The sequence below is a fragment of the Castanea sativa genome, chromosome 10 (genome assembly GCF_040712315.1).
Source record: "Castanea sativa cultivar Marrone di Chiusa Pesio chromosome 10, ASM4071231v1".
Classification (NCBI taxonomy): domain Eukaryota; kingdom Viridiplantae; phylum Streptophyta; class Magnoliopsida; order Fagales; family Fagaceae; genus Castanea; species Castanea sativa.
The window spans coordinates 25957813-25983838 of record NC_134022.1 but is presented as its reverse complement, the minus strand read 5'-3'; the positions used below and the strand labels follow the sequence as shown (position 1 = coordinate 25983838).

Genomic DNA, 26026 nt, shown 5'->3' with positions numbered 1-26026 from the left:
GTTGCGTTTTATACCTGACCAAACGGATTTTTGTATTAACTTTTTTCAAAACGGGCCTTTTTGAGTTGAAAAAGTTAAAACAAACAGGCACTAAGATCCCATACAATATTCTCTGATGAGTTGGGTGAACAATGTGCAAGTGAAGTAGGAGTCGCAATATACGCTACTAGTGGCGGAACTCGAACCCATGCCGAGAGGCATGTTTTACAACCAGACTCACCAACGCGTTGGTATACTAACTCATTGTCATTTTCAAAACTGCGATGTGCCTTGAATATAGTTGAGTTGGTTGGCATGGGCATAATCAAAACCCAATTTGGGTTTGGAAATTTGGGCCTTAGGCCTTTAATCCCAGAACTTGCCCTAGTCTCACATTAAAAAAAACTATGGACCCATATTTTTATGACCAAATAAGCCCAAGCCCATATCACACTGCTCTCTCTTAATCTCTCTTATCTCTCTCTCTCTCTCTCTCTCTCTCTCTCTCTCTCACAGGAGTCACTACTCTCCTATCATTCTTAGGACAAAAAAAACCCTTAAAAGTCACCGTTTTAAGTTTTAACAGCTTCTTCTTGTATTTTTAGCTTAGGCCTTTAATCCCAGAACATTTGTTTTTTAATCCCAGAACTTGTCCCAGTCTCACAATAAAAATTTTAAAAAAAAATGCTAAAAGGCAAAACTACCCATTTAAGTTTCTTTATAATTCATTTCAGTTATCTAACTTTGTTTTCATTCATGTCAGTTTTCTAAGTTTAAATTTATTCAATTAAGGACTTTTCATCAATTTTTGTTAAACTTTTTTGAAAAAAAAAATTTAGAAAATATTCTTCAATCATTAATTGTATTTTTTTAATTTAAAAAACTTGAAGAAAATTTTTAAAAATTTAGAAAATTAACCACAACATATAATAAAATTTAACAAAAAAATTTTAATTGAATAAACTTGAAAGTTAAATTACTCAAATAAATGAAAAAAAAAAAGTTAAAAAACTGAAATAAATTTTGGTAAAATATAAAAAAGTGAGCTTTGCATTTTGGAAAAAAAAAAAAAATTATGGACCTATATTTTTAAAGACCAAAGAAGCCCAGCCCAAATCACACTGCTCTCTCTTAATTTCTCCTATCTCTATCCCTCTCTCTCAGTACTCGCTACTCTCCGATCACTTTTAGGGCAAAAAAACCCTTAAACCCTTAAAACTCACCATTTTAACAGTTTCTTCTCGTGTATTTTTAGCTTAGTTCAGAGACCAGAGGAAGCAAAGATGGCAGAGATTAATACTACAGGCACAGAAGTCCCTCCGAACGTGACTATATACATTAACAACCTCAACGAGAAAATCAAGCTCGAAGGTAAACACTACTCAACTATGTCTATCACTCACGCTCTCTGCATAATCGAATCGTTTTGAATTTATGGGAATTGGGTTTTTATTTTTATAATCAGAGTTGAAGAAGTCTCTGCACGCGGTATTCTCGCAATTTGGGAAGATATTGGAGGTGCTGGCCTTCAAGACTCTGAAGCACAAAGGCCAAGCTTGGGTTGTGTTCGATGAAGTTTCCTCTGCCACCAATGCGCTTCGCCAAATGCAGGGCTTCCCATTCTACGACAAGCCCATGGTATATTTCTTTGAAAAAACTTGGAATTTTCTTTTATGGACTTTTGGGGTTTATGCAATTTGATTCCTAGTTTGTGTCTTAATTATCATATTAGTGGAGTGGGATAGAAGATTAATTTGATTTTGCATAAATTTTTGTTAAGTTTAAGATTTGCATTGCAAATTGCCTCTAAATTGTAATGGGTGTTGATTCCGAAATCCACATTGTGTATGGGATAGGATTTTCATTCAAACCCGTTGGAGAGAGTTTCTAAAGCTCATTACGTGGCAATGAAATGGCCATACACATGTACTTTTTGATTACATGACTTATTTAAATCACTTAATGGGTCATTGGATTGAATTATATTGTGGGGAGCATAGAGATTATAGGGAGATCATGCAATACAATAATTGGTTTATCTTGAGGTTAAAACATATAACAAAGTTTTGACACCCAATGGCGGAATCTCTGTCCTTTGGAGGGGCATTTGGAAGAGAGTGGCTATTTTTTGGGGGGGGCTGTAGCGTTAAGTGAAATCTTAATGATGGATGGTTTGAGAAAGTGCCATATGGTATTGTATGGGACCTGTTTTTATGATTGTTTGGGGTGCAATGGGTCATGCCTATACTGATGATGGATTTATTCAATTGCTGAAAAGTAAGGCTTGGTTGGCACTGATATGTAAGCATATGGAATGCTATCCCTTCATGCATCATGTGGAGTGTTTGGAGATAATGCAATGTGCGGAATTTTGAAGATTGTGAGAAGACAATTATGGAGTTGAAGCTTTTACCCTTGAAGGCCCTCTATGATTGGATGGTTGCAAATGGATTTTTTTTTTTCTTAATCTTGTTAGAATTTCTTTTGATCTCTTTTCTTTTACTTGATTTATTGGTGCATCTCTTGTATACTTCCTGTATACCTGAGTTGGACCTCTTTGCGTTACTAATGAATTTAATTTACTTAAATCAAAAGGGAAGAAAAATATTGGTTTATTGAAATAATCCAATAATAAGTTTTTTAGGGGTGTAATATTGATTAACGATACAGTGGGTGCATCATTAGTTCCTGTATATGAAAAATGCTGAAATATCTTTAACTTGATTGGGATTTAAATGCATCAGAAGAACATGTTAATGGCTTGTAGGTCATATTCTCAGTATGTATAATTGAAAAAAAAAAATTAAGGTTTTCGTATGTATTTTGCTTGTCAGGAAGATGGCTGCATGTGTCTTCTGTCACCCATACTATGCAAATGAGGCTGGAAAAGGGGGCAACCACGTTCTAGTTTTCTTTTCTAACCTTTCTTATTACTTTCCAATATTCATTGCAACCTCACATTTTCAAATGGCAACGTAATGTCTCTTCTATCCTATACCTTTCCATAACATTAGAAAATAAGATAGAACAATCTCAACTAAGATGTTGGACAATAAGATAGAACAATCTAAACTATTTAGTCTCTCCTTCCTCTCAAAAGACTTTGCCCCTGCCCTAAATTTAAGGTGCCTCCTCCAAACAATTTTTAGTCTCTCCAAAAAGATCCTGCTCATTTAAATGATAAGATATATATATATACACACACACACACATATATTATCTATGCACATATGCACTTGTTCCTTATCTCTGTGACTGGACTATTGGAGTGAGCAACAACCCACTCAGCCCATCTCATCCATCCAACCTGGATTTACTCGAAGGCTTTCAGATGGTTTCGACCAGGTGGGAGGTTGAGTGTTAAAGAAAAAAGGTGAGTTGCAGGTCAAATGGCAGTCTGGATAAACCTCTTATCCGACAAATCTGATCCAATCAAAAATGTTGCTTGTTCCGACTAGATTTTAGCTGGTTTCAACCTTCAACACACTTGACTGCCACCCATGGACTTCTTGGCCAATTGGTTGCTTCTCATCAATCGACTGTGGGTTTCTTCCTCCCCCACCCAACATGATCAGGTCGAATAACAGCCCTCAACCTCTTCCAACTCAACTTGTTCTCAACCCTAAATTTAAATTTATTGGAATGGCTTTGCCAGTTACGTGAAATTGCTTACCTTTTGTAAGGTTATTTTGTATTGTAGTTTCCATACAACTTGTGGTATTTTATCAATTAGAGCATGAATGAATTAAATGGCTGGCAACTTGGATGGTACACTTCTTTTCCTTGATCATGTTCATATGGCTTAGTTGATGGTTAATGGTTATGCATGTGTTGCTTTAATTTTAAAACTGCCATTGCAGATGGAACTCTTTCTTTTTGCTATCAACTGAATTTGATTGATATTTGTGATTATCACAGAGAATACAATATGCAAAGACAAAATCAGATGTGATAGCCAAGGCTGATGGTACTTTTGTCCCACGTGAAAGACGTAAGAGGCATGAGGAAAAGGGTAAGAATCCCCCCCACCCCCTCCCCCCCTTCCTTTTTGTTCTGTTTTCTCCTACAAATGTTTGTCCTCTCTGCTTGGACAGTTAGAACTCTTTCACTTGTCAGGAAAACTTTCTTGAGCAATTCTGTCATAAATGCATATTTGTATTGTATTTGTTATCTTCTCTTTGCACCAAGACTCTAAGTGATGCTTGGGATTTTATGGTATTCAATTTGGGTATACCCACTGATCAAAAAAAAAGAAAAAAAGAAAAAGGAAAACCCACCATTTTAGAATCATAGGATAAGAGCTTAGTAGATAAAGTGGAGAAGCATATCTTGAGTATTGTGTGATTGTATAATACCTATTAAGGGTAAAACTTAGGTAGAATACCTTATGTGTAGTATGTTAGGTTCCCCAATTAAATTCAAAACACATGGCTATATTGAATATTGAATTTGATTGCCGTAGGAAAAGAAAACACTATTTGTATTTCATTGGTCAATACAACCATGTGTTATAATTTAATTAAGGGAACCTTATGTACAACAGTCAAGGTATTGTCCCTAAGATTTACCCTTAAGTTAAAAGGAAAATTTTTATAAGACTACTATAAGACCATCCATGCTCAATGATACAGAATGCTAGCTGTGAAGAAGCAACATATTCATAAAATGAGAATGTTAGGATGGATTTGTGAAAATAAAAGGAAAGATCAGGTTTAAAATGATAAAAATTGCTAAAGATAGCGGTGCCCCTATTGATGAAAGATAAGGAAGAGTCACTTGAGATGATTTGGTCATGTTTAAGGCAGAGTGATTAATTTTTTTTGATAGGTAATCAGAAAACTTTTATAAATGATAGAATAAAAAGGAATACAAGGAGTTCATGATGATGAACAACTAAAAAAACAAAAAAAAGAGAGGAACAAATAGCACAACAACCAGGGGTGAAGTCAGGAAACTAAGCTAAGGGAGGACAAAAACTCAGAAAGAGAAGAACAATCGGTAAAACCCCAACACTGAGACCACTCCAATAGGCTACGCTGGCATAAAAGCTTTAACTCATCCAACGTCTTCTCTTTGTCCTCAAAGGATCAACGATTTCGTTCCAACCAAATAACTCACATTAAGCACCCCGGAACCAAGTTCCAAATGTCTGAGTTATGCTTCTTAAGCCATTGATGCCAGCAAGATAACAAACTCGCCACCGATCCTGGCATAACCCAAAGGATACCAAAGGCCTGAAGAATGAAAGTCCAAAGGGAAAGGGTGATAGGACAATGAAGAAGAAGGTGGTTAACCAACTCCCCATCACAGCAACACATACAACACCTATTTGCCAAAGGGCGACCCTTAAGCATAAGATTATCCAAAGTGAGGATCCGACCATAAGCAGCAGTCCACAAAAAGAAAGCCACGCGCTTAGGAATCTTAGGTTTCCAAACACCCTTTCAAGGAAACGAAGAATTCGAAACACCCCGGATTGTAAAGTAGTAAGACCGAGTGTCAAACATACCGTCTCCTTTAAGCCGCCAGAAAAAAGTATCTCTCCTATTATTCTGAGAAATACGAGTTTGGATAAGCTGAAGAAGAGAATATGATGTAGCCAACTCCCAATCTTCAAAAGCTCTATAAAACCTTAAATTCCACACTCTAACAATACTCTCTTCTGGAATCCACAAAATCTCAAAGATACAAGCATCTTTAACTGCTAAACACGCATAGAGCTCAGGATAGAGATCTTTTAGTGTGTTTTCACCAATCCACCTATCATGCCAGAAGCTGATCCGAGTGCCTTCACCCACTGTAAAGGACAGATGCTTAAAAAAGCTCACCCACCCTTCATTAATGCTTCTCCATAGGCCACACCCATGAGACCTCCTACAAAAGAGTGAGTTGATTCAAATTAAGAAAGCATAAAAACAAAATAAAGGGAGACCAAAAATAACATTAATAGTAATGAAAAATGACATTGATTGAAGAATTAATAGAGAGAATAAATTTGGATAGAATAGAATGACGGAAAAGAGTATACGTGGCCTACTGTAACAAGTGTGTTGATGATCCATAGATGACCCCAGATTTTTAGGACTAAGCTTGGTTGTTGTTATTGTTGTTGCATGTAGTTGTTCACTATATACTACTATTTGTCAGTTTCTTGAAGTTTTTTTCATGGTTCTAAGAGCAAATCAAGTGTTGACTATGAAGCAGTGATGTAGATTCAGGATTTGGATACAGTATGATAAACGTATTTTGATGCGAAAATTCCATAAGTAGGATGAACTAGGACATGGATACAATGCTTTACATGTTAATTTATTGTTTTATATTAATCAGACAAGCATCCCTTCTTTGTACATTGGTCAGAACATATGTTTTAAACCTTTCCTATGCTTTAACTTGTAATTATGTTCCTTTAAACTGAAGGTCATGTCCTAATGTTACATGTTCAGGACGATGCAGGAAGTTATTCCACATATTCAGAACATTAAAATTTTTATTTTTAAAATAAAAATTTAAGTATTGGATGCTTATCTTGGAGTATATAAGTACTGGACACCCCCTAGTTTGTTTCTTTTAGCTAGAGTGGCAAATGTCTGGCCTACACCTGGTTTTCTTGTAACTTGTTTTTTTGTTTTACTGAGACTTACATGTTTCATTAACGTTGCAGGAAAGAAGAAAAAAGAACAACATGATGCTCAAGCTGGATTGGTGAATCCTGCTTATGCTGGAGCTTATGGAGCTGCACCTCCAGTAAGCATGCTTTCTATTTTGGGACCACTTCTGAGTTCTTTTGAAATGTGGTTTCATGTTTTAGTCATTTTTCTTAATCCCTTGTGCTCTATATGCATTCATATGGGTGTGTCAATACTTTATAATTTGTAATACAATCCTTATCGTGTTGCTCTCTCTCAATCTCTCTCCAAAATGGTGCAGCTATCTCAAATACCCTACCCGGGTGGTGTAAAGTCTTTGGTACCAGAGGCACCTGCTCCACCAAACAACATACTGTTCGTGCAGAATCTTCCCCATGAGACAACTCCTATGATGCTGCAAATGCTCTTCCACCAATATCATGGTTTTAAGGAAGTTAGAATGGTGGAAACAAAGCCAGGGATTGCCTTTGTGGAGTATACAGATGAGATGCAATCAACAGCTGCGATGCAGGCACTCCAAGGTTTCAAGATAACCCAACAGAATCCAATGTTGATCACATATGCAAAGAAATAGACAAATTAGGTTTTACCTTTTCTATCCACATGGGGGAAGGCTGAATGCATCTTCAACTAGGATATTACCTTCTGAATTAGATGTGATATCTTCTTCTCATTTGCTAGTTATCTTTGTTACATTCTCATTTTTCAAAAGTAGCCTTTAGATTGTGTATCATTGTAATTGTAATCTTTTCAATGTTGCTTTATCCCTTTGAAAAAGAATTAAGTAGCTTATCGGACTTCTTTATGAGTTATCAACCCCCTTTAAGTTTCATTTCTGTTGTACCTCTCAAGTGCCTTGAAACTTATTGACATCTCAGCTATTTGGAACACAATTATGGTTTTAATCATATATTGAAAATCTACACTGGCGTGAAGAAATGGTGGCAAACTGCAATGCTTATCCTTTATTGCCTTCTGCGTATTCCACAAACTTATAAAGCCAAATTTGTGCCCGAGAGATCCCAAAATTATTGCCCTTCGGCTTGCACAGCAGTGGAATTTACCAGCCAGGTCTGCTTATAGTACTGTTGACATGGCATTTCATGATCATTTCATTCTGCATTGGTATTCTAAGATAGCCATCGTTGCCTGGTAATGAAGAACTGGATTGGAAAATTTTGTTGCTGATATATATATTTTTTTTTGGATTGGCAAATTTTGTTGTTGATTGTTTTTTTTTTAATATATACAAAGGAGAAAGGAGGCGTTGGAAACTCCAAGAGGTGCCAATTGAAATTGTCAATTGGCCAATGTTTAATGAAGAATGTTATGTATATCAGTCTTTAAAGATGACCATCACTTTTAGGCTCATTAGAGGCAAATCACATACATTGCGCTGTATAGAACACTACAGCTGCAACCTCTCGTTCAATCAATCACAGCAGCTTGCAATACTACGAATTTAAAATTGTTAGGGATTCAAGAGATGTTCCTAATTCACATTTACAAGCTACACAGGCAACAAGATCTTTTAAAAAATGCCATTAGCATGTAGTAACAATCCCAAGTGCCAGGAGCATGATGCACCAAGAAAAGTTAGCCACCAACTGGAAGAATCACTACAAGCTTATTGCTCAAAAACCACACTATACCCTCTCCAACTCAGCATTGTGCTTGTCCAATTGGTCTTTCAGCTCTTTTCTCCATCCTTGGATCAGTCTCTCCTGCTTCTTGATAATCTCAGTCTTTATCTTTAATTCTTCCTCCATCATAGCAATCTCCTGTTAAAAGCAGAAATCTCAATGAAAATGACTTGTCATCAAGTTCCCAGCAAATTTTTGAATCAGTGGGTAGAATATACAATATCAACTGCAAATAGACTTGAGTTACCTTTCCAAGTGTTTCAACCTTGGTTGGTTGATCCTCCCGTTGCAGGCCAATAAAATACAGCTGAAGCTTCTTGGCAGCATCCATAAAATCTCTGGCATGCCTTTCTACATCAACTGAAGCACTCACAAATTGAACACCTTTCAGCATGTACTAATGAAAAGACATATAAGCACTTCAATCAGCTAGTCCAATACATTTATTATTGACAGATTAGAGCCAGGCAGTCTAAGAGAGGATTGATAAACAGACCACAGTAATTGATCCAAAAACAATATAGATTTCCAAAGTATAATAATGAGGTCAAACACTTGGGAATTGGGGAAAAATAATCTTCAGAAAGAAAGGTTAGAAATATTAGAGGTTTTGTAACTTCGCTAAGTTATTTCTACAATCACTTGCACATTCAGAAATATGAGAAAGGTAATCTTTGTCCAAGGGACTCTAGTAGTCCACTACTCCACCGGCTTGAGATGTTGATGACTTATTTTATTTTTTAAGAGGATGGTGGGGGGGGGGGGGGATCTATTTCATGGGTAGATCAATTGCCAAAGCATATATCATTGGCATTGGACTTCTTTCTTTTTATTTTTCTTTTCCTTTAAAAAGAAAAGGATAATAAGAAGTTTTATGAAGGAAAAGGAAGGAAACCCAGGTACACAAGAAGTCTACTGTAGCCTGTAGGTACAGCCCAATTAAACTCTAAAGATACAATGATCAACGAAATCTAAAACTTTTGAAAAAGCAAATAATCCTGACACTATCATCCATTCAAACAAGGTTCTGAAAAGTTGCAATTTCATATCTAAGATAGTCCATGATTTCAGGATAAAATGCAAGCCATGCACAAATATTCTGTTAGTAACATCATATTCTCCATTAAATGAATTATGGACTTTTGGAATCTTAGAGGATGAGATGTCAAAAAATTTCATACAAACAAGTTTTCTACGATAGACTTCACATTTTCAAGAAGCCAGTTAATTCTGTTGAGTCCAATTTTAACTTACTGAACAACCCTCAACTATAAGTTATGATAGCTATGCAAGTGAACTATCATTCCTTCCTCCTTTCAAAGAGCTCACTGTTGCTAATAGCATGTAGTTGGTCATTCGTGCATCTCCTCACATCTTACAAATTACAATACACTATCCATTTAAAGAATAATTTCCCAGTTAAACTCCAGAATAATCAATCAAGCTGATTATTATCCTTCCAAATCCAAGACCAACCCAAAATAATTTATCAGACAATAAAATTGTTAAGTTCTTGACAATTCGAGAACTTAAGAAGATAAGGGTAGTTAGTTCGAGGGAACTGACCTCCAGAATTAAGAACACAAGAAGATGAAGTTATGAGAGAAGATGAGAGAGAGATAAGGGAAAAGAGCAAATAGCTGAGTAGTTTCTTTGTTAAGTCCTTCAATTGTGTACTTACAACTTATATACCCGAGCCTCTCTCTGTTTCTCTCCAATTAACAACTAACTAACCAAAACACTAACTAACTTCTCATGCCAGCTCATCACTAACTACTTGCACCGACTAACAATTACAAGTAAAATATCACTGACTAAAATATCTAGTCAACACAATACAATCCAGCCAATTAAAATATCAATGACTAATACAAATCAATCCAGATTAGACTATGCCACTGGGATTCCTAACAAAAAGTTACCCCAAAATAGAAGAAAATGTTACTTCTCCTTGGACATTTAATGCCACAAATAAAAGCATCTCCATAACCAAACACTAAATAGCTTAAGAAACTCCTCGGGTGTTAACCACCTTGAATAACTCAGAATTTTCCATGCAGTTCTTTGCAAAGCAATAGATAAGAAATCAATTGGCTACAGGAACAGAACTTTTATGTTGAGCTCTTATTGGTATCTCATAAAGGCATCTACAATAGTCAATAGCATCCCAGTAACATTCATTTACAGCCAAAACAAAAGCTCCGCAGTTTGCTACCAAACTCCAAATTATAAATCTTAGTAAACCGCTTTCATTTTGCAGACCTCATATTTGTACCTTTCCTTTCTGCATAAAGTGAATATAACGTCCTTCCCATAATTCTAATTTTCCAACCCGTCAATGAATTCTATGATATCAGCCTTTCAATTCAAACTTATCCAAAAAACACAAAGCATTCTATGTTCTTTCCTCACAATAGTTTTATCACAAACAGACAATTTTGGAAAAATGCTCTCCAATATAAAATCTAGCTCAAAACAAAATTAAGTACTTCAAAATGAGCCCATTGTATAGATATCAAAAGTATTCCTTCCATTATATCTATATTTGTACGTACATGACTTTCCTTCTCTCACATTTTAAGTTTTCCAAACATCCACTTCTAGCAAGGATGTAGTGATTTTCTTCCCAGAAGATGTTTCTACATCAGCTTTAAAATAATAAACATACATCTTATGTTCAATAATTAATCAGAAATTAGTGCTGTTTTGAAACAAAACAGGGTTTTTCAAAGTTTCCTTGCAAAGTTTCTAAGAATTAATATAACACTATAAGCATCATGTGGTTACTTGACTGTCTCCATAATTCAATGCAAAACACAAAATATCAAGTCTACAAGTCTAAACCCTTATATCAGGAGGAGGAAATAGATTACTGACTCTGATGAGAAGGGTGTGGAGAACGGTCTATAGCTTGAAGCTCTCGCGCAGGCAAACATGGAAGCAAAGCAGCCTCCAATGCCATCACACATGCAATCATGTCGTCCCTGGGAGGCGGTGAGGATTGCATCTGTTGATCAATTTGGTGCTGCTGATCCAGCATTTGTCGCTCAGCCATGTTTATATTTCACAAATTGATACCCAAAGCTGAAAATTTTTAATGTGATATATAAAATCAGACATTGAAAAAAAGAAAAAACCCAAACCAACTCAGATGGCCAAATTACAAAAAAAATAAGACACACACCCCATGAGAGGGAGAAGTGCTGGGAAAACACTCTTCAACTCAGAAAACCTTTGGACTAAAAGAGTTTTCTAGAAAATGACTTGTTTTCCAGAAAATATATTGAGGAAAACTTCTATGTTCTCTAGTGTTTGTTTGCAATCCTGAAAATGAGTGAGAAAACATTTTCCAACAATTGGTACGCGCATAAACTCAATAATATTCCCTATAATTTCAAAAATTCATATGAATCAAAACATTCATTCATAACATAAATAGATGATATAACACCCATATAATGCTACTCTATTAGTGAAATGGACCACACCTCTGTCATATCTTGTCAAATACACCAATCGGCCTACTAATTCTCCGACCACGAAAAACAAAACAAAAATCTGAATCATACCCATTAAGATTACCCCCCCCCCCCAAAAAAAATGCTATCCTCAGCTCTCTCTGGCAATTTATCAAACACCCATGACCCCAATTAAAAAAACCAAAAGCTGAAAGAATGACAATGAGAGAGAGAGAGAGAGAGAGAGAGTCCAACCTGAAACAGAGGGGACTTCGGGAGCGAGTTCTGCACTAACTTAAGCTTCTGTCTCTTCAACCTGTCCTTTTTCCTCTACAACTCGAACTCGAATCCCGTAGAACTTGGTACTACTTCTATCAATGTCATCCACAACAGAAGAAACATACGAGGGAGGCTTTTTGTGTTGTGTTGTGCTGTGTTGTGTTGTTTGATTTCAGCTGGGATTAGAAATATGGGCCTTGGGCTGCCCAAGTCACTAGAGACTTGACTGAATAGGCATAGGCCCAATCTCAGCCTACAGAGATTGATTTTTTTTATTTTTATATTTAATAAATGGGTAAAATTTAGGTAAAACAACTAAGAGTTGTGGCTCTCAATTAACTCGACAAGTAAAATTTTATTTTATAACCAAATGTTCATACACATGTTTTCTTTTTTCGGATTCAATATTCATGTGTATGATAATTGTTATATGTGAATTTATTATGGTGAATCAAATGCATGTCCCCTTGAATTATCAAATTTTAAACATCACATCAAGTATGATAATTTTAAACATCACATCAAGTATTAAGAAGTTACAAACGATTGCTGCTAATATTAGATGAAATAAATAACATAATACAATTCCAAAAATAAATAAATCATTACTATTCTATTAAAGGTTGAATCTTGTCTTGCCTTATGTAAGTTTATAAAACCCCTGTTAGTGTATAACTTAGACTAGTTTAGCCCATTGAGCTTAGCCCAGTATACTGTACTTGTAGTTCACTCATATTACTTGTACTACACACATACCTAGCCTATATAAGGTTTTCTATTGTACATTGTTATACACATACAGAATATACAGACTATTCAGTATTTCTCTTTCACTTTATATTCTTAACATGGTATCAGAGCCATTCTTCTGACTTTCTAGTTCCTGTGGACATCTCCGGCGTTCTTCTGCTGCCCTCGCCTTCATCCAGTAGCCACTATCAGAAGCGAGTCACCGCCGTCATGCCCACAGTCCCTGTAACTCTCAAATCTCACCGTTCTGTTCATCCAACTGTCAAAGCAAAGACATAGAGTGACAGAACAAACAATCTCGAGTAAAACCCAACCAACAACAGCCAAAAAAGACATCGCACACGCCCCCACTCGCCGCCTGAAGATTCTGACTGTCAAAAACGCGCTACACGCGCTGACACGCGCCACTAGAGGTTCTTCACGCGCCAGAAGGATACCCTCCACTCGCCTGAAACCTTCGCATATGTCCACGTCAGCCCTAGGCTGACGTCATCCTGCACACATCAGTGTCTGCGTCATCCGCCTACGTCAGCACACGCCGATCGTTGACCGTTGACCAAAGTCAAAAAATTTCAACCGGACCTATCTTGCTTAGTTTTTCGCGTAGATTCCGATTTTGGACTCCGTTATTGCATTTGAGGTCTCTAAATCCCATTTTTTGGCCATTTTCCTCATTATGGATCAACAAAATGATCGAGATATCATATGTCCTATCACCATTATGTTGGATGGTCCCACTAGCTATCATGCATAGTCTCAAAATATGACTGTCTTCCTCAAGGGTCGTAAACTGTGGAGATATGTGACAGGTTCAATTCCTAAGCCAGTACCAAACCCTAAGTTTAAAGCCACAGTTGCTAAAGATGCCTCCAAGACTGCTGTTGCAATGGATGATTATGAAGAACGCCTAGAGGAATGGGAGAGTATTTAGAGTAAGATCTTGTCTTAGTTTATCAATACCTCTATTCCCTCCATTCATAATCTTCTTCCTCGTCTTGAAACTGCTGAGGCTGTTTGGAAATTTCTAGCCAATCGCTATAATTGTACTAATGATTCAAGCTTAAAGTTCCACATTGAATCAAAACTTTATCAAATACGCCAAGAGACAGATCAGTCCATTTCTGATTACTATTCTCAGATGTCTACTATGTGGGAACAACTTTCTGCTGCAGATCCTCCACTAGCGTGTTCTAAGGACATTGAGCTCTTTGTCAAATATCGGGATCGCCGTAAATTTATGCACTTTATGATGGGATTATGTGAGGATTTTGAGCCTACTAGGGCTTCTCTGCTTAGCCGGTCTCCTACTCCTTCTCTTGATGCTGCAGTCAAGGAGCTCATTTCTAAGGAGAATCGTCGACCTACTCATCACATGTTATCATCTGATCATGTATTGGCTACACCATTTCCACAACCTCTCATTGCTGCATTCACTGCTCCTCCACGAATAAACTCCGGGCGTCCCACCTCTCAGTCTTCCAAAGGTACTCGCTGCGAGTTTTGCCGTGCCAAAGGCCATGACATCTCAGTTTGTCGCAAACTGCAGAAATTTGTGCAAAAGCAGAATAAAGCTTCTCTTCCTCGAGCAGCTGTTGTATGTCCTTCAGATCCATCAGTTCCTACAGGTCCATCTTTGGCTTCCTCACTTACTACGGCTGATATTGAGGCAGTTGTTCAACAGGTTTTATCCCGCACTTCCACTGATCTTTCTGTCACCTCAGGTAAACAACCTTGGTTTTTTGATACTGCATGTTGTAACCATATGACTCATGATGAATCCCAATTTTCTGATAAGGCACCCTTAACACATCCAATCACCATTTACATTGCTGATGGAACTCCTATACCTGTTAGTCATAAAGGAACAATCTTTTCTCTCTATTTATCCCTTAATGACACTTTTCATATCCCAAAATTATCCCTCAATTTACTTTCTGTTCTTTGTGAATTAGGCGTAGATCTTCTATTTGCTAATCATGGTGTGGATGTGCAGGATCCCCGGACGGGTTAAGTGCTTGGGACAGGCTGTAAGATTGGTCGCATGTTTGAGGTTATGACTTGAAGATTCCTTCACAAGTTGTTTCTGCAGCTGCTACCACTGCCACCCCTTCACCTGATCTATGGCATGCTCATCTTGGTCATCTATCCTTATCTCATCTTTAGTTGTTAGCTTCTCAAGGTCATTTAGGTTCAATTCAGTTTTAAAATTTTGATTGTACTTCTTGTCATTTTAGCAAACAAACAAAATTGTCCTTTAATAATAATGACTCATTTTCTTCTGCACCTTTTGATCTTATCCATTCTGATATTTAGGGTCCTGCACCTATTTCCACTGAGGGAGGATCAAAATATTTTGTCATATTTATGGATGATTTTTCTCGATATACTTGGATTATCTGCTTCACCATAGATCTGAACTTGTGTCTATTTACCAAACATTTCATAAAATGATTGAAAGATAGTTCAATCGCACCGTCAAAGTCTTTCGTTCAGATAATGCTCAAGAATATCATGCTAAATCTTTCCTATCCTTTTTAGACAGTCATGGTATCCTTCCCCAACAATCTTGTCCTTACAACTCTCAACAAAATGGTCGTGCAGAACGAAAACATCGTTACATTCTTGATGTTGTCCGCACCCTTCTCATTTCTGCCTCTCTTCTTGAGCGCTTTTGGGGTGAGGCCGCACTCATTGTTGTGTACACCATTAATCGTATTCCTTCACCAACTACACACAACAAATCATCATTCGAGCTTCTCTATGGTCAAACTCCTAACTACTCCTCTCTTCGGGTTTTTGGTTGTGCTTGCTTTGTCTCTCTTCCTCCTCATGAACGAACAAAGTTTCAGCCTCGTGCTTATTTCTGTTGTTTCCTTGGTTATGGTGTATCTCAAAAGGGGTTTCGCTGGTATGATCCTATTTCTCATCGCCTTCGTGTCTCCCGTCATGTTGAGTTTTGGGAACATCGTCCTTTCACGAGTCTTCGACAGTTTCCTGCATCCCCTTCCTCAGAGTCTCCTATTTTTACCGATCTTTTCCTCCCTCTCTATCTTGAATTTGTGGAGGATTCTTCAACATCGGCTGCCTCTCCAGACGACTCATTTCTGGTTCCGTCCCCAGCATATGACCCGCCTGTCTTGGATCCTGTGGCACCACCCTCTCCTGAGTCTCCTGTTGGTCCTGAACTTCATCGTTCCACTTGAGTAAGCATTCCTCCTCCTTATCTCACTGATTATTACTGCTCTTTTGCACTTGCCACCCTCTATGAACCTCACACCTATCGTGAGGCCCAACTGACCCTCTTTGGCAGCAAGCTATGAATGAAGAACTAGATGCCCTTTATAAGAATCACACTTGGGATATGGTTGATTTGCCTCCTGGTCAGTCTGTAGTAGGTTGTAGGTGGGTTTACAAGATCAAGACCAAGGCTGATGGATCTGTTGAATGATACAAGGCTCGCCTCGTTGCCAAGGGCTTTACTCAAGAGTATGGCATTGACTATGAGGAAACATTTGCTCATGTTGCTCGCCTTACATCTGTCAGATGTCTCATTGCTGTGGCTGCTGTTCGTCGTTGGCCTTTTTATCAAATGGATGTGAAGAATGCTTTCCTCAATGGAAACCTCCAAGAAGAAGTGTACATGCAACCACCCCTTGGCTATCCAAACTTAGGCAGTCAAGTTTGTCGCTTCGCCATGCTCTTTATGGCCTCAAGTAGGCTCCTCGATCTTGGTTTGAAAAGTTTAGCTCCGTTGTTGCTCAGCAGGGTTTCACTTCGAGTCCTCATGACATTGCTCTCTTTGTCCGAAAATCCTCTGTTGGTATCACTCTTATTCTTCTTTATGTTGATAATATGATTATTACTGGAGATGATTCTGCAGGTATCCGCTCTCTTCAGCACTTTCTTAGTCAGCATTTTGAGATGAAAGACCTGGGCACTCTCAGTTATTTTCTTGGGCTTGAGGTTACCTCCTCCTCTGATAAATACTATCTTTCCCAAGCTAAATATACTTCTGATTTGCTCTCCAAAGCCGGTATCACCGACAACAAGACTATTTCCATTCCCTTGGAATATAATGCAAAGCTTACACCCTTGGACGGTGAACCTATATCTGATACTACTCGCTATCGTCAATTGGTTGGTAGTCTGATCTATCTCACTGTTACTCGTTCGGATATCTCACATGCCGTGGGTATGGTTAGTAAATTCATGGATGCCCCTCGTTCTGTCCACTATGCTGCAGTTCTTCGGATTCTCCGATATGTCAAAGGCACACTTTATCATGGTCTCCACTATTCCTCTCGATCTTCTCTCGAGCTTCATGCTTATTCAGATGCAGACTGGGCAGGTGATCCGACTGATCGATGCTCTATCACATGTTTCTGTTTCTTATTGGGTACTTCTCTTATCTTATGGCGTAGCAAGAAGCAGGATGTGTTTCCCGTTCCAGTACTGAGGCTGAGTACCGTGCCCTTGCTGACACCACTTGCGAGCTTGTCTGGCTTCGCTGGCTCTTGGCTAACATGGATGCACCACAACCCACTTCCACTCCTCTTTATTGTGACAATCGTAGTGCTATCTACATTGCTCATAATGATATCTTTCATGAACGCACCAAGCACGTTGAGATTGATTGCCACATCACTCGCCAGCATCTCAAGAAAGGATATCTCCAGTTGTTCTCTATCTCCTCTGCTGACCAGCCTGCTGATTTCCTCACCAAGACTCACCCATCGGGTCGTCTTCGAAATCTTATATCCAAATTCCAGTTGGCTTCCTCCTTGCCACCTCGAGTTTGAGGGGGGATGTTAGTGTATAGCTTAGACTAGTTTAGCCCATTGGGCTTAACCCAATATACTGTACTTGTAGTTCACTCATATTACTTGTATTGCATACATACCTAACTTATATAAAGCTTTCTATTGTGCATTGTTATACGCATACTGAATATACAGACTATTCAGTCTTTCTCTCTCACTTTATATTCTTAACAACCCCTTTAGAGATGAAGAAACTATTATATTTTCACTCTATACAGCATCATACTCATATTGTATGAAGGCCGTCTGACTGTGGGATCACAAATTATAAGCGTTATGTTAAATAGGCAGAAAACCATATACAGACATACCTTCTCCTAGACTTAGAGCGGGATCTTTTTCAGTTTCTGTGGTCTAGTAGTTGATAATAGACAACAATATTAATTGTGGCATAAATTATTGTTGGAAAAAGAAGAAAAAAATGAGCGCGTTTGACCAATTTTTATAAGCGTTATGTTATATGGAGCAAAAATACTATATACGGATATACCTTCTCCTAAAGTAGATCTTTTTCTACGGTTTAATAGTTGATAGAAGACAACAATAATTGTGGTAGAAATTATTGTTGGCAAAAAAAGAAGAAAAGGATGCCTGTGTTTAGCCAGTTTTATAATTTATTTACTTAAATGTGAGATAAAAAGTAACTTCAACAAATAAGCTAAGCTATATCAGAAACTGGTCAAATGCTTCTTATCTTATATCTTTCAATATAGCTTCCTGTCCTAACTTGCCTCCATGAAGTTAACATTAATTTCTATCAAACCACATGTTAAAGATTTGAAGCTGTATTGATCTTTTAGTGAAACAATATTGAAAGAATATGTGATTTTAACTATTATTAATGAATGCCAAATTTCAGATAAATCGCAGCTTTAGAGTGCCGAATCGATTATCATACCTTAAGTGTATAAAATCCCCTTCCCCACAAAGTGCTATATTAATCGGCTTGCTTGCTACCCTCAATTCAACATTACTCGTTAAAAATGCACAATTTTTTTATGGGTCATTCTAACAAATGCATTAATTAACAATCTATTTTAGGAAAGTTTTAACACCATTTTTAGGGAAAATGAAAAAAGCTGTCAAAATATTAATTTTTTTATTTTTTTTCCCATAAAAAATTTCTTTAAATAGATTATTAACCAATACTCTAAGGGCATTCGTTAATATTTTTCTTTTTTTATTAAAAAAATAAATCAAAAAATTGCAAAAATTAAAATAAAAAAGAAGAAGAAAAGATTCATTACCAGTGTGTTTCCCTAATGGTTTAGCACAATTAAGTCGGATACAAACTAATAGATTCAAATCTTACTTCCAAAAAAAGAGAAAAAAGAAATCCGTGTATTATAATTTGGGCTATTGAATATTGATTACTTTGATAGCCAAAGAACATTGCAAATGCTCTTTAATAGTCATCAATGATACCAAAAACTAGATATTGCAGAAAAGAAATTGACAAATCTAAACACGATGAGCACAAAATAATTAACTAACATATTAAGCCACATTTCTTTAATTTCATTGGGTCAAAGCTCATCATTATTAGTCATGCAAAATGCCAAAACGTTATAAAGCCACATTTAATATCTTTAATTTTATTGCATGTACCAACCACTTCTGTAATAATAGACATTGAAATCATAATAAATGAACAAGTTAAATATTAATGGTTTCACATACTCACGTTAGACATACACACAAAAAGTACTCTCTCATCCTCCAGCCACAACAAAAAGCTTAAAACATCATCACTTGATAACTTTGATATGTACGCAAATCGATCCCTTACAGTCAAAATTCTTGTAATTCATTTGATTTTTTTTTTTTTAATGTTTATAATAGAGACCTCTAAAATTTAAACATTTTTTTTTTATCTCTCCCAACTATTGAAATATTTTTAAAATGGTAAAATATTATTTTGGCCCCTAAATTTTACCAAATATTTATTTTTCATCTCTAAATTTTTATAAGTTCATTTTTCATCTCTAAATCACTGAAAATGTTTCACTTTCGTCCTTAAACTTTAAAAATGATCTTTTTTTTTTCATCCCCGAATTCTTGAAAAAAGTTATTTTTTCATCTTTATTTTTGTCTTTAAATTATTGAAAAAAAAACTATTTACAAAGTTTAAGGATAAAAATAAAAAAATTTCAAAGTTTAGGGATAAAAAATAAATTTTTGATAAAGTTTAGATCAAAATAATATTTTACCATTTTAAAAAGTTAAACACTTTTTTTTTTTTGTGGAAAAAAAAAAGCTAAGCACTTAAAAAATAAAAATTGATGGAAGTCCTCTCACGCATAATATCCCACCATCTACTCTCTTTTTTTTTTCTCCTCCATTTACGAACAGAGTTAATGACATAAAACCGTTACAAGCAGAGTCAAGTTAATTAGTAAACCGCTTATCTCCCTTGCATGCATGCCGTCACATTTTTTACCTTCTTGGATATAGGGGTTACCTTATAAAATAAGTTTAAAATAATGGTTGATTTGACATAGTTCCTAACTTCAGATGAGTTAGGCTTCATTGGATAATTAGTTCGGTAATTTATCATTAACAAGTCCAAACTTTTTTTTAAGAGGAAAAAATGGGTAAGAGGAGGGAATATCTTATGAGACAATCTCATAAAATTTATATCTCACATCACATGTATGAGAGTGGTCTTACATGCTGTGAGATGGTGATTTTATGAGATGGTACGTCTCGTTAGATACCCTTTCTAAGCGAAAATTATATGCTGTACCCGGCATATATGCCGGGTATCTCACACAGAGGCGGGCCCCACAGTGTGTGGGACCCGCCAGTGTGTGAGTGACCCGGCATATATGCCGGGTACACTATATACCTGCTCCTTTCTAAGGGGGGGTTGATTTTATTATTTGTAGTATCAAATCACAAGTTTTAGTCTCACCACTACCAAATCCTTTTAAACAGTTGCAAATGAACATTAAGACAATCATGCAATCCCTTATGGTCCGTTTGGATTAAGAGAAAAGGAGGAGGAGTAGGGTAGAGTAGAGTAGAGTAGATTTAACACAAAATTAGCTTCTTTTTAGCCAACTCTACTCTACTCCCCTTCACTTTCTCTCTCTCCTTCCATCCAAACAGGCCATTAACTTTTCTTTAGCTCATTATACTAATCATGTAATCCTCCAAAAACTTATTAATCCATTTCTTTAGCTGTATTGCACGTCTTAATTTAACCAAAATGTGGCAATAGATATTAAAGTCATAATTTGAGTTGTACACAAAATTTAACACTTATAAAAGAATAACGGAGGGAAGCATTAATCCTTTAATGCATAATCTCTCATCATCCACGTACCAAATCTTTCCTAAAACCTCTCCTACATTTAGATCATCTTTTTTTTATTTTTTTATAAATAATAACAAAAATAAGTTAAATTACAAATAATTAAATTGAAACTTTCAACTTGTCCCAAATGCAGTACTACATAAATACTGAACCATATATGTCCAACTCTCAAGCAGCTTTACGCAAGAAATGAACGTTTTATTTTTTTATTTTTAAACTACTATTCCAAAGATTTCATCACTCCAAAAAAAGGAAGAAAAACAAAAAGTATGCCAAAAGTACGTAACGTACATATTATTCAAGGATTAGGATCAACTCTTATGACTCATGATAAGAAAAAAAAAAAAAAAAAAAAACTGCCACAAAGATTGTAAGCCATTTGTCTCCATTGCATGCATGTGTCAGGCTTTCACGGTCCAGTTTCTCAATTCTCATTGGCTCCACAATACGTTTCCAGTAGCACTTCAACCTCTTCCTTGATTACATTCAATTCATCTTCTTGAAGCTTTTCATAACCTTTGTTCAAGCAAATATTACGGCACTCTTAAGTAAAGAAAAAGAAAAAGTATGGTCTCCTTTACATTTCGCTAGAGTTGAAGCTAGTTTGGCCCGTTTGGATTGAAGGGAAGAGGAGAGAAGTAAAGAGAAGTAAAGTTAATTAAAAATAGATTAATTTTGAGTCAAATCTACTTTACTCTTCTTCCTTCCTCCTCAATCCAAACAGATTATTTATTTTATAAAACATATTGAATATTGTAAATTTACATATGTACAAAATTGTCACTAATTTATATATGTACAAAATTGTCACTTTAAATTATGTGACAGCATGTAAACGGTGAGATTTAGAAAATGAAATTTTAATAATGAAATAGACTTTCTCAATTGATATGCAGTACAGTTGACATGACGCTTCACCTTAATAAATGCTAAGGCTATTAGCAAAAACTACAAAATCTCATTGACTGACCAAAACCGGTTGAAAAAACCAGCTTGGTTAGGTTTCTCAAGGGATTTGGCCGATTTTGATTCTCTTTATAATAAAATTTCAATTTTGATTTCATTCCTAGTCTCCCAAAAAATAGCACCAAGTTGAATTGAAACCACTGCCACCAGCACTTTTGCTCTTTGTTTCAGGTATTCTCTCTCTCTCTCTCTCTCTCTCTCTCTCATGTGAATTTTCTGTTAGGTAACCCGATTGAAATCGACCAAACTGAATTCAACCGGACCGGCCCATCCACTCTACCTTTCCAGCCAATTTTGGACCAAGATTTTGACAAATCAACAAACCGGTCTTGTTGTAAAACCTACTAAAAACCGGGCGAACTCCGAAAACACCTCTAATAAATGCGAGTTAATTAATACTATAATTAATTTATGAACTTTTGTCATTTTTTTATAGTAAATGAATTGTCTTTAATATATAAAATTATGTCAAATTTTATGAAAAATTATTCAATACTCTAATTTTAATGCTCTATTGTCTTACATGATTGATGACTTTCAACAAAAATTTTATCTGTGGAACTCATTATTATGTCAAAACGAAAGAGTATTGCTCCTGTTTAATAAGTATTTTATTTTTATGTTAAATGACTTATATTTATTGGGGATAGACTAGTGCGTAACTGAACTCGCCTATTATCTATAATTTTCCTATATATACCCAGCTATTGCATAAATTGCCATTCACATCTTCCCCTTTCTCCTCTCTTCACAAATGGGCCACTTTCAACAGTTTGTTACTTTCATTGTGCTCCTTATGCTCTCCATTGTTTCCTGCAAACCTAATCTCCAATTAAACACCCACCAAACCTTCATTGTCCGAGTCCAAAACAACCTTAAACCTAATCGTTACGCCAATCACAAAACATGGTATAAGTCTACCCTTAAAAGTCTCAGTTTCAGTATTAACTCTAGTAACACCCGAACCCAACACAACCATGGCTTGCTCCATGTGTACAACACCGTCTTTCATGGTTTCTCAGCCAGATTCACACCTCAACAAGCTGAAGAACTCACAAATCGCCCTGAAATACTTTTGGTCCTCCCCGACCGGCTTCTCCAACTCCAAACCACACGTACACCTCAATTCATGGGACTTACTGGTTCCAAAGACACACATGGTATCATCAAAGAGTCTGATTCAGGTTCCAACGTCATCATCGGAGTCCTCGACACTGGTATATGGCCCGAACGTGTTAGCTTCAATGACCACGACCTCGGACCCGTACCTTCTCATTGGAAAGGCAAATGCGATGGTGGTGACAACTTCCCTGAAAACCTTTGCAACAAAAAGTTAATTGGTGCACGCTACTACTCAACCGGGTTCTATGAACGACAACAAGGCTCAGCCCGAGACACCGTTGGCCATGGAACACACACAACATCCACAATCGCAGGACGACACGTCGCTAACGCTTCCTTCCTCGGCTTTGCCCAAGGCTTTGCAAATGGGATTGCACCCAAATCAAGAATTGCAGTGTACAAGGTGTGTTCGGAAGAAGGTTGTTCAGCTTCCGATATTCTTGCTGGGATCGACGCTGCTGTAGAAGATGGTGTCGACGTTATATCAGTTTCCATAGGTGGCGACCCTCTGCCATACCATGAGGATCCGATTGCTATAGGCGCTTTCGGTGCTATAGAGAAAGGAGTTTTGTTTTCCGCTTCAGGTGGTAACGATGGTCCAACTGACTCCACCATATCAAACGTAGCACCTTGGATAACCACAGTGGGAGCAAGCACCATTGATAGGAGATTCCCTGCAGATCTAGTTCTGGGAGATGGTAGCGTCATTACTGGATCATCGCTCTACACAGGTCATGGTTTACGGGAAGGGAAGTATCTACCGTTGATTTACGCGGGTAACGCATCCATTTCCAAAATTGACGAAGATGATGCTACTTGCTTGCCTGGCACGTTAAATAAGGATTTGGTACGTGGCAAGATCGTGCTGTGTGATCGTGGTGATGGGCCACGTGCTGAGAAAGCAGTGGTGGTGAGAGATGCTGGTGGGGTCGGGTTAGTTCTTGCCAACGTGGAACCTATGGGAGAGGGTTTAGTCGCGGATGCATTTTTAATTCCTGGACTGGCAATCACGCAATCAAAACGTACAACTTTGCTTCAGTACATAAAGTCCACTAATAACCCAAAGGCCACCTTGATTTTCAAAGGGACCCAGTTGGGAGTAAAACCAGCCCCCGTGGTTGCTTCTTTCTCTTCCCGTGGGCCCAATTCGATATCTCCATCGGTTTTAAAACCAGATATCATCGCGCCAGGTGTCGACATCCTAGCGGCTTGGCCTGATGGTGTACCACCAACTGAAGTAGCAACTGATAAGAGGCGAACAGAGTTTAACATAGTCTCGGGTACGTCAATGTCTTGCCCACACGTGTCGGGCGTGGCGGCTTTGTTGAAAGGGGCCCACCCTGACTGGTCTCCAGCGATGATCAAATCAGCGTTGATGACAACGGCTTACACGGACGATCGCGATGGCAAGACTCTACTGGACGAGAAAGATTACAGCGTGTCCAGCGTCTTTGGTTTTGGCGCTGGACACGTGGACCCTGATAAAGCCCTTGATCCGGGCTTGGTTTATGATCTCACGGTGGATGATTATTTGAATTTTCTTTGTGCTTCCAATTTCAACACTGGGCAAATCGAAGTGATCACAAGGAGGCAAGTGAGTTGCAGCGGGGTCCAACAAGTAAACATGTGGGACCTGAACTACCCATCAATATTAGTGTCTTTTGATGCATCAGCACCGTCCAAATCAGAGCTTGTGGTTAATCGAACGGTTACATATGTTGGTGATGGTGATTCAACCTTCACTATAAAAATCACTAATCCCAAAGGTGCTACCGTGGCCGTTGATCAAGAGAAGCTGATTTTCAAGAAGAAAGGTCAACAGCTGAGCTATATGGTAAGAATTTTGTCTGAGACTGTGGGGCTGCATCATTATTACAGTGGGAGTGAATCTGGTTATCTGGTGTGGACGGATGGGAAGCACCAAGTCACTTCTCCCATTGTGGTGACATGGTTGTAAATTCTAATATAAAAAGAATTAAAAATAGGATATTGTAATAATATATGATACATTGTGTTTCTCCAAAAAATGATACATTGTGTTTCTCCAAAAAAAAAGTATATGATACATTGTAATATACTTTTAGCATGATCTAATGAAGTTTACTTTAAAATAATACAAAGCTAATTAATACAAACTATGCAGTGGTTATGTCACAATGAAGTTTTTGAATTGATATAGTTTGTTTGAAAAATCACAAAAATAGATCGATTATGATATAAGCTTGATGAAGCAAAAGTTCGTCAGTCATTATGAGTTCGTCCAGATAGGGCGTCAGTCATTATGAGTTCGTCCAGATAGGGCCGGTCACACTCCTGCGTCACTATGGAAGTAAGAGCTCACTAAAATGGTCACCGGTGTAGTGTCTGCCACAATGTTTCCGATGCCAAAGTTAGTACAAAGGAAGGTTTATAACAATAAAATAGAATAACTCAGTATCTCTTGTGACTATGTATATACATTATATTGGCGTTGTGAGGGCTTTATATTTCCCTCTAGATTCTAGCTGTTGTGGACGGTAATGTGGTGTTTAATGTCTTTCTTGATAACGTCTTCAACTGAGTAATGAGATTCAATACGCTTCCAACGGCTTGTCCAGCTAGTTTCGTAACCGTCCGGGTTATTGGCAACATTGAACGATCTTAACATCCTTGTCAGTGATGAGGATACTAGGTCAGGTTCTTCTGTGGAGGTGACCTCGTCTGTGTTTGACTTCGTCAGTCCCATCAAAGCTAATGAGAAAAAAGAAAACTATTATATTTTAAACTGGTTTTATTTTATATCAAATTTTTCAGCATGGAATTGCATTTTCTAAATTTGACTGAAATTTATTTTATTCCTTTAACTTTACCTTTATTTTGTTGAATCTTTTAAATTTCAAATTTTTATTCAATTAAGGTCTTCTACCCAATTAAAAAATTGATTATTTTCACATGAAAACAAAATCTATATATTATTTTATTAATTTTATAGATTTTTTATGTAAGAATTTTTTTTTTCAAAATTTTTTTTATTAGTTAATTGCATACTTAAGGGAAATAT

General features: G+C 37.0%; 3 protein-coding genes across 3 annotated transcripts; 2 read left to right on the top strand and 1 right to left on the bottom strand.

The window, feature by feature from the left end:
* Nucleotides 1-1025: 1025 nt before the first annotated feature.
* LOC142613250 (U1 small nuclear ribonucleoprotein A) lies at nt 1026-7539 on the top strand. Its single transcript, XM_075785501.1, has 5 exons — nt 1026-1350; nt 1445-1617; nt 3898-3991; nt 6644-6726; nt 6910-7539. Exons 1-5 carry the CDS (start codon nt 1263-1265, stop codon nt 7201-7203), a joined length of 732 nt encoding a protein of 243 aa, XP_075641616.1. The 5' UTR covers nt 1026-1262; the 3' UTR covers nt 7204-7539.
* A 354-nt stretch (nt 7540-7893) lies between these two features.
* On the bottom strand, nt 7894-12149 carry LOC142613252 (mediator of RNA polymerase II transcription subunit 28). Its single transcript, XM_075785502.1, has 4 exons — nt 11986-12149; nt 11150-11356; nt 8520-8632; nt 7894-8410 (listed from the first exon to the last, which is right to left on the bottom strand). Exons 2-4 carry the CDS (start codon nt 11325-11327, stop codon nt 8276-8278), a joined length of 426 nt encoding a protein of 141 aa, XP_075641617.1. The 5' UTR covers nt 11328-11356; nt 11986-12149; the 3' UTR covers nt 7894-8275.
* A 10469-nt stretch (nt 12150-22618) lies between these two features.
* LOC142612300 (subtilisin-like protease SBT1.5) lies at nt 22619-24943 on the top strand. The gene has a single exon (XM_075784411.1). The coding sequence runs from the start codon at nt 22619-22621 to the stop codon at nt 24941-24943; it is 2325 nt and encodes a 774-aa protein (XP_075640526.1).
* Nucleotides 24944-26026: the final 1083 nt, after the last annotated feature.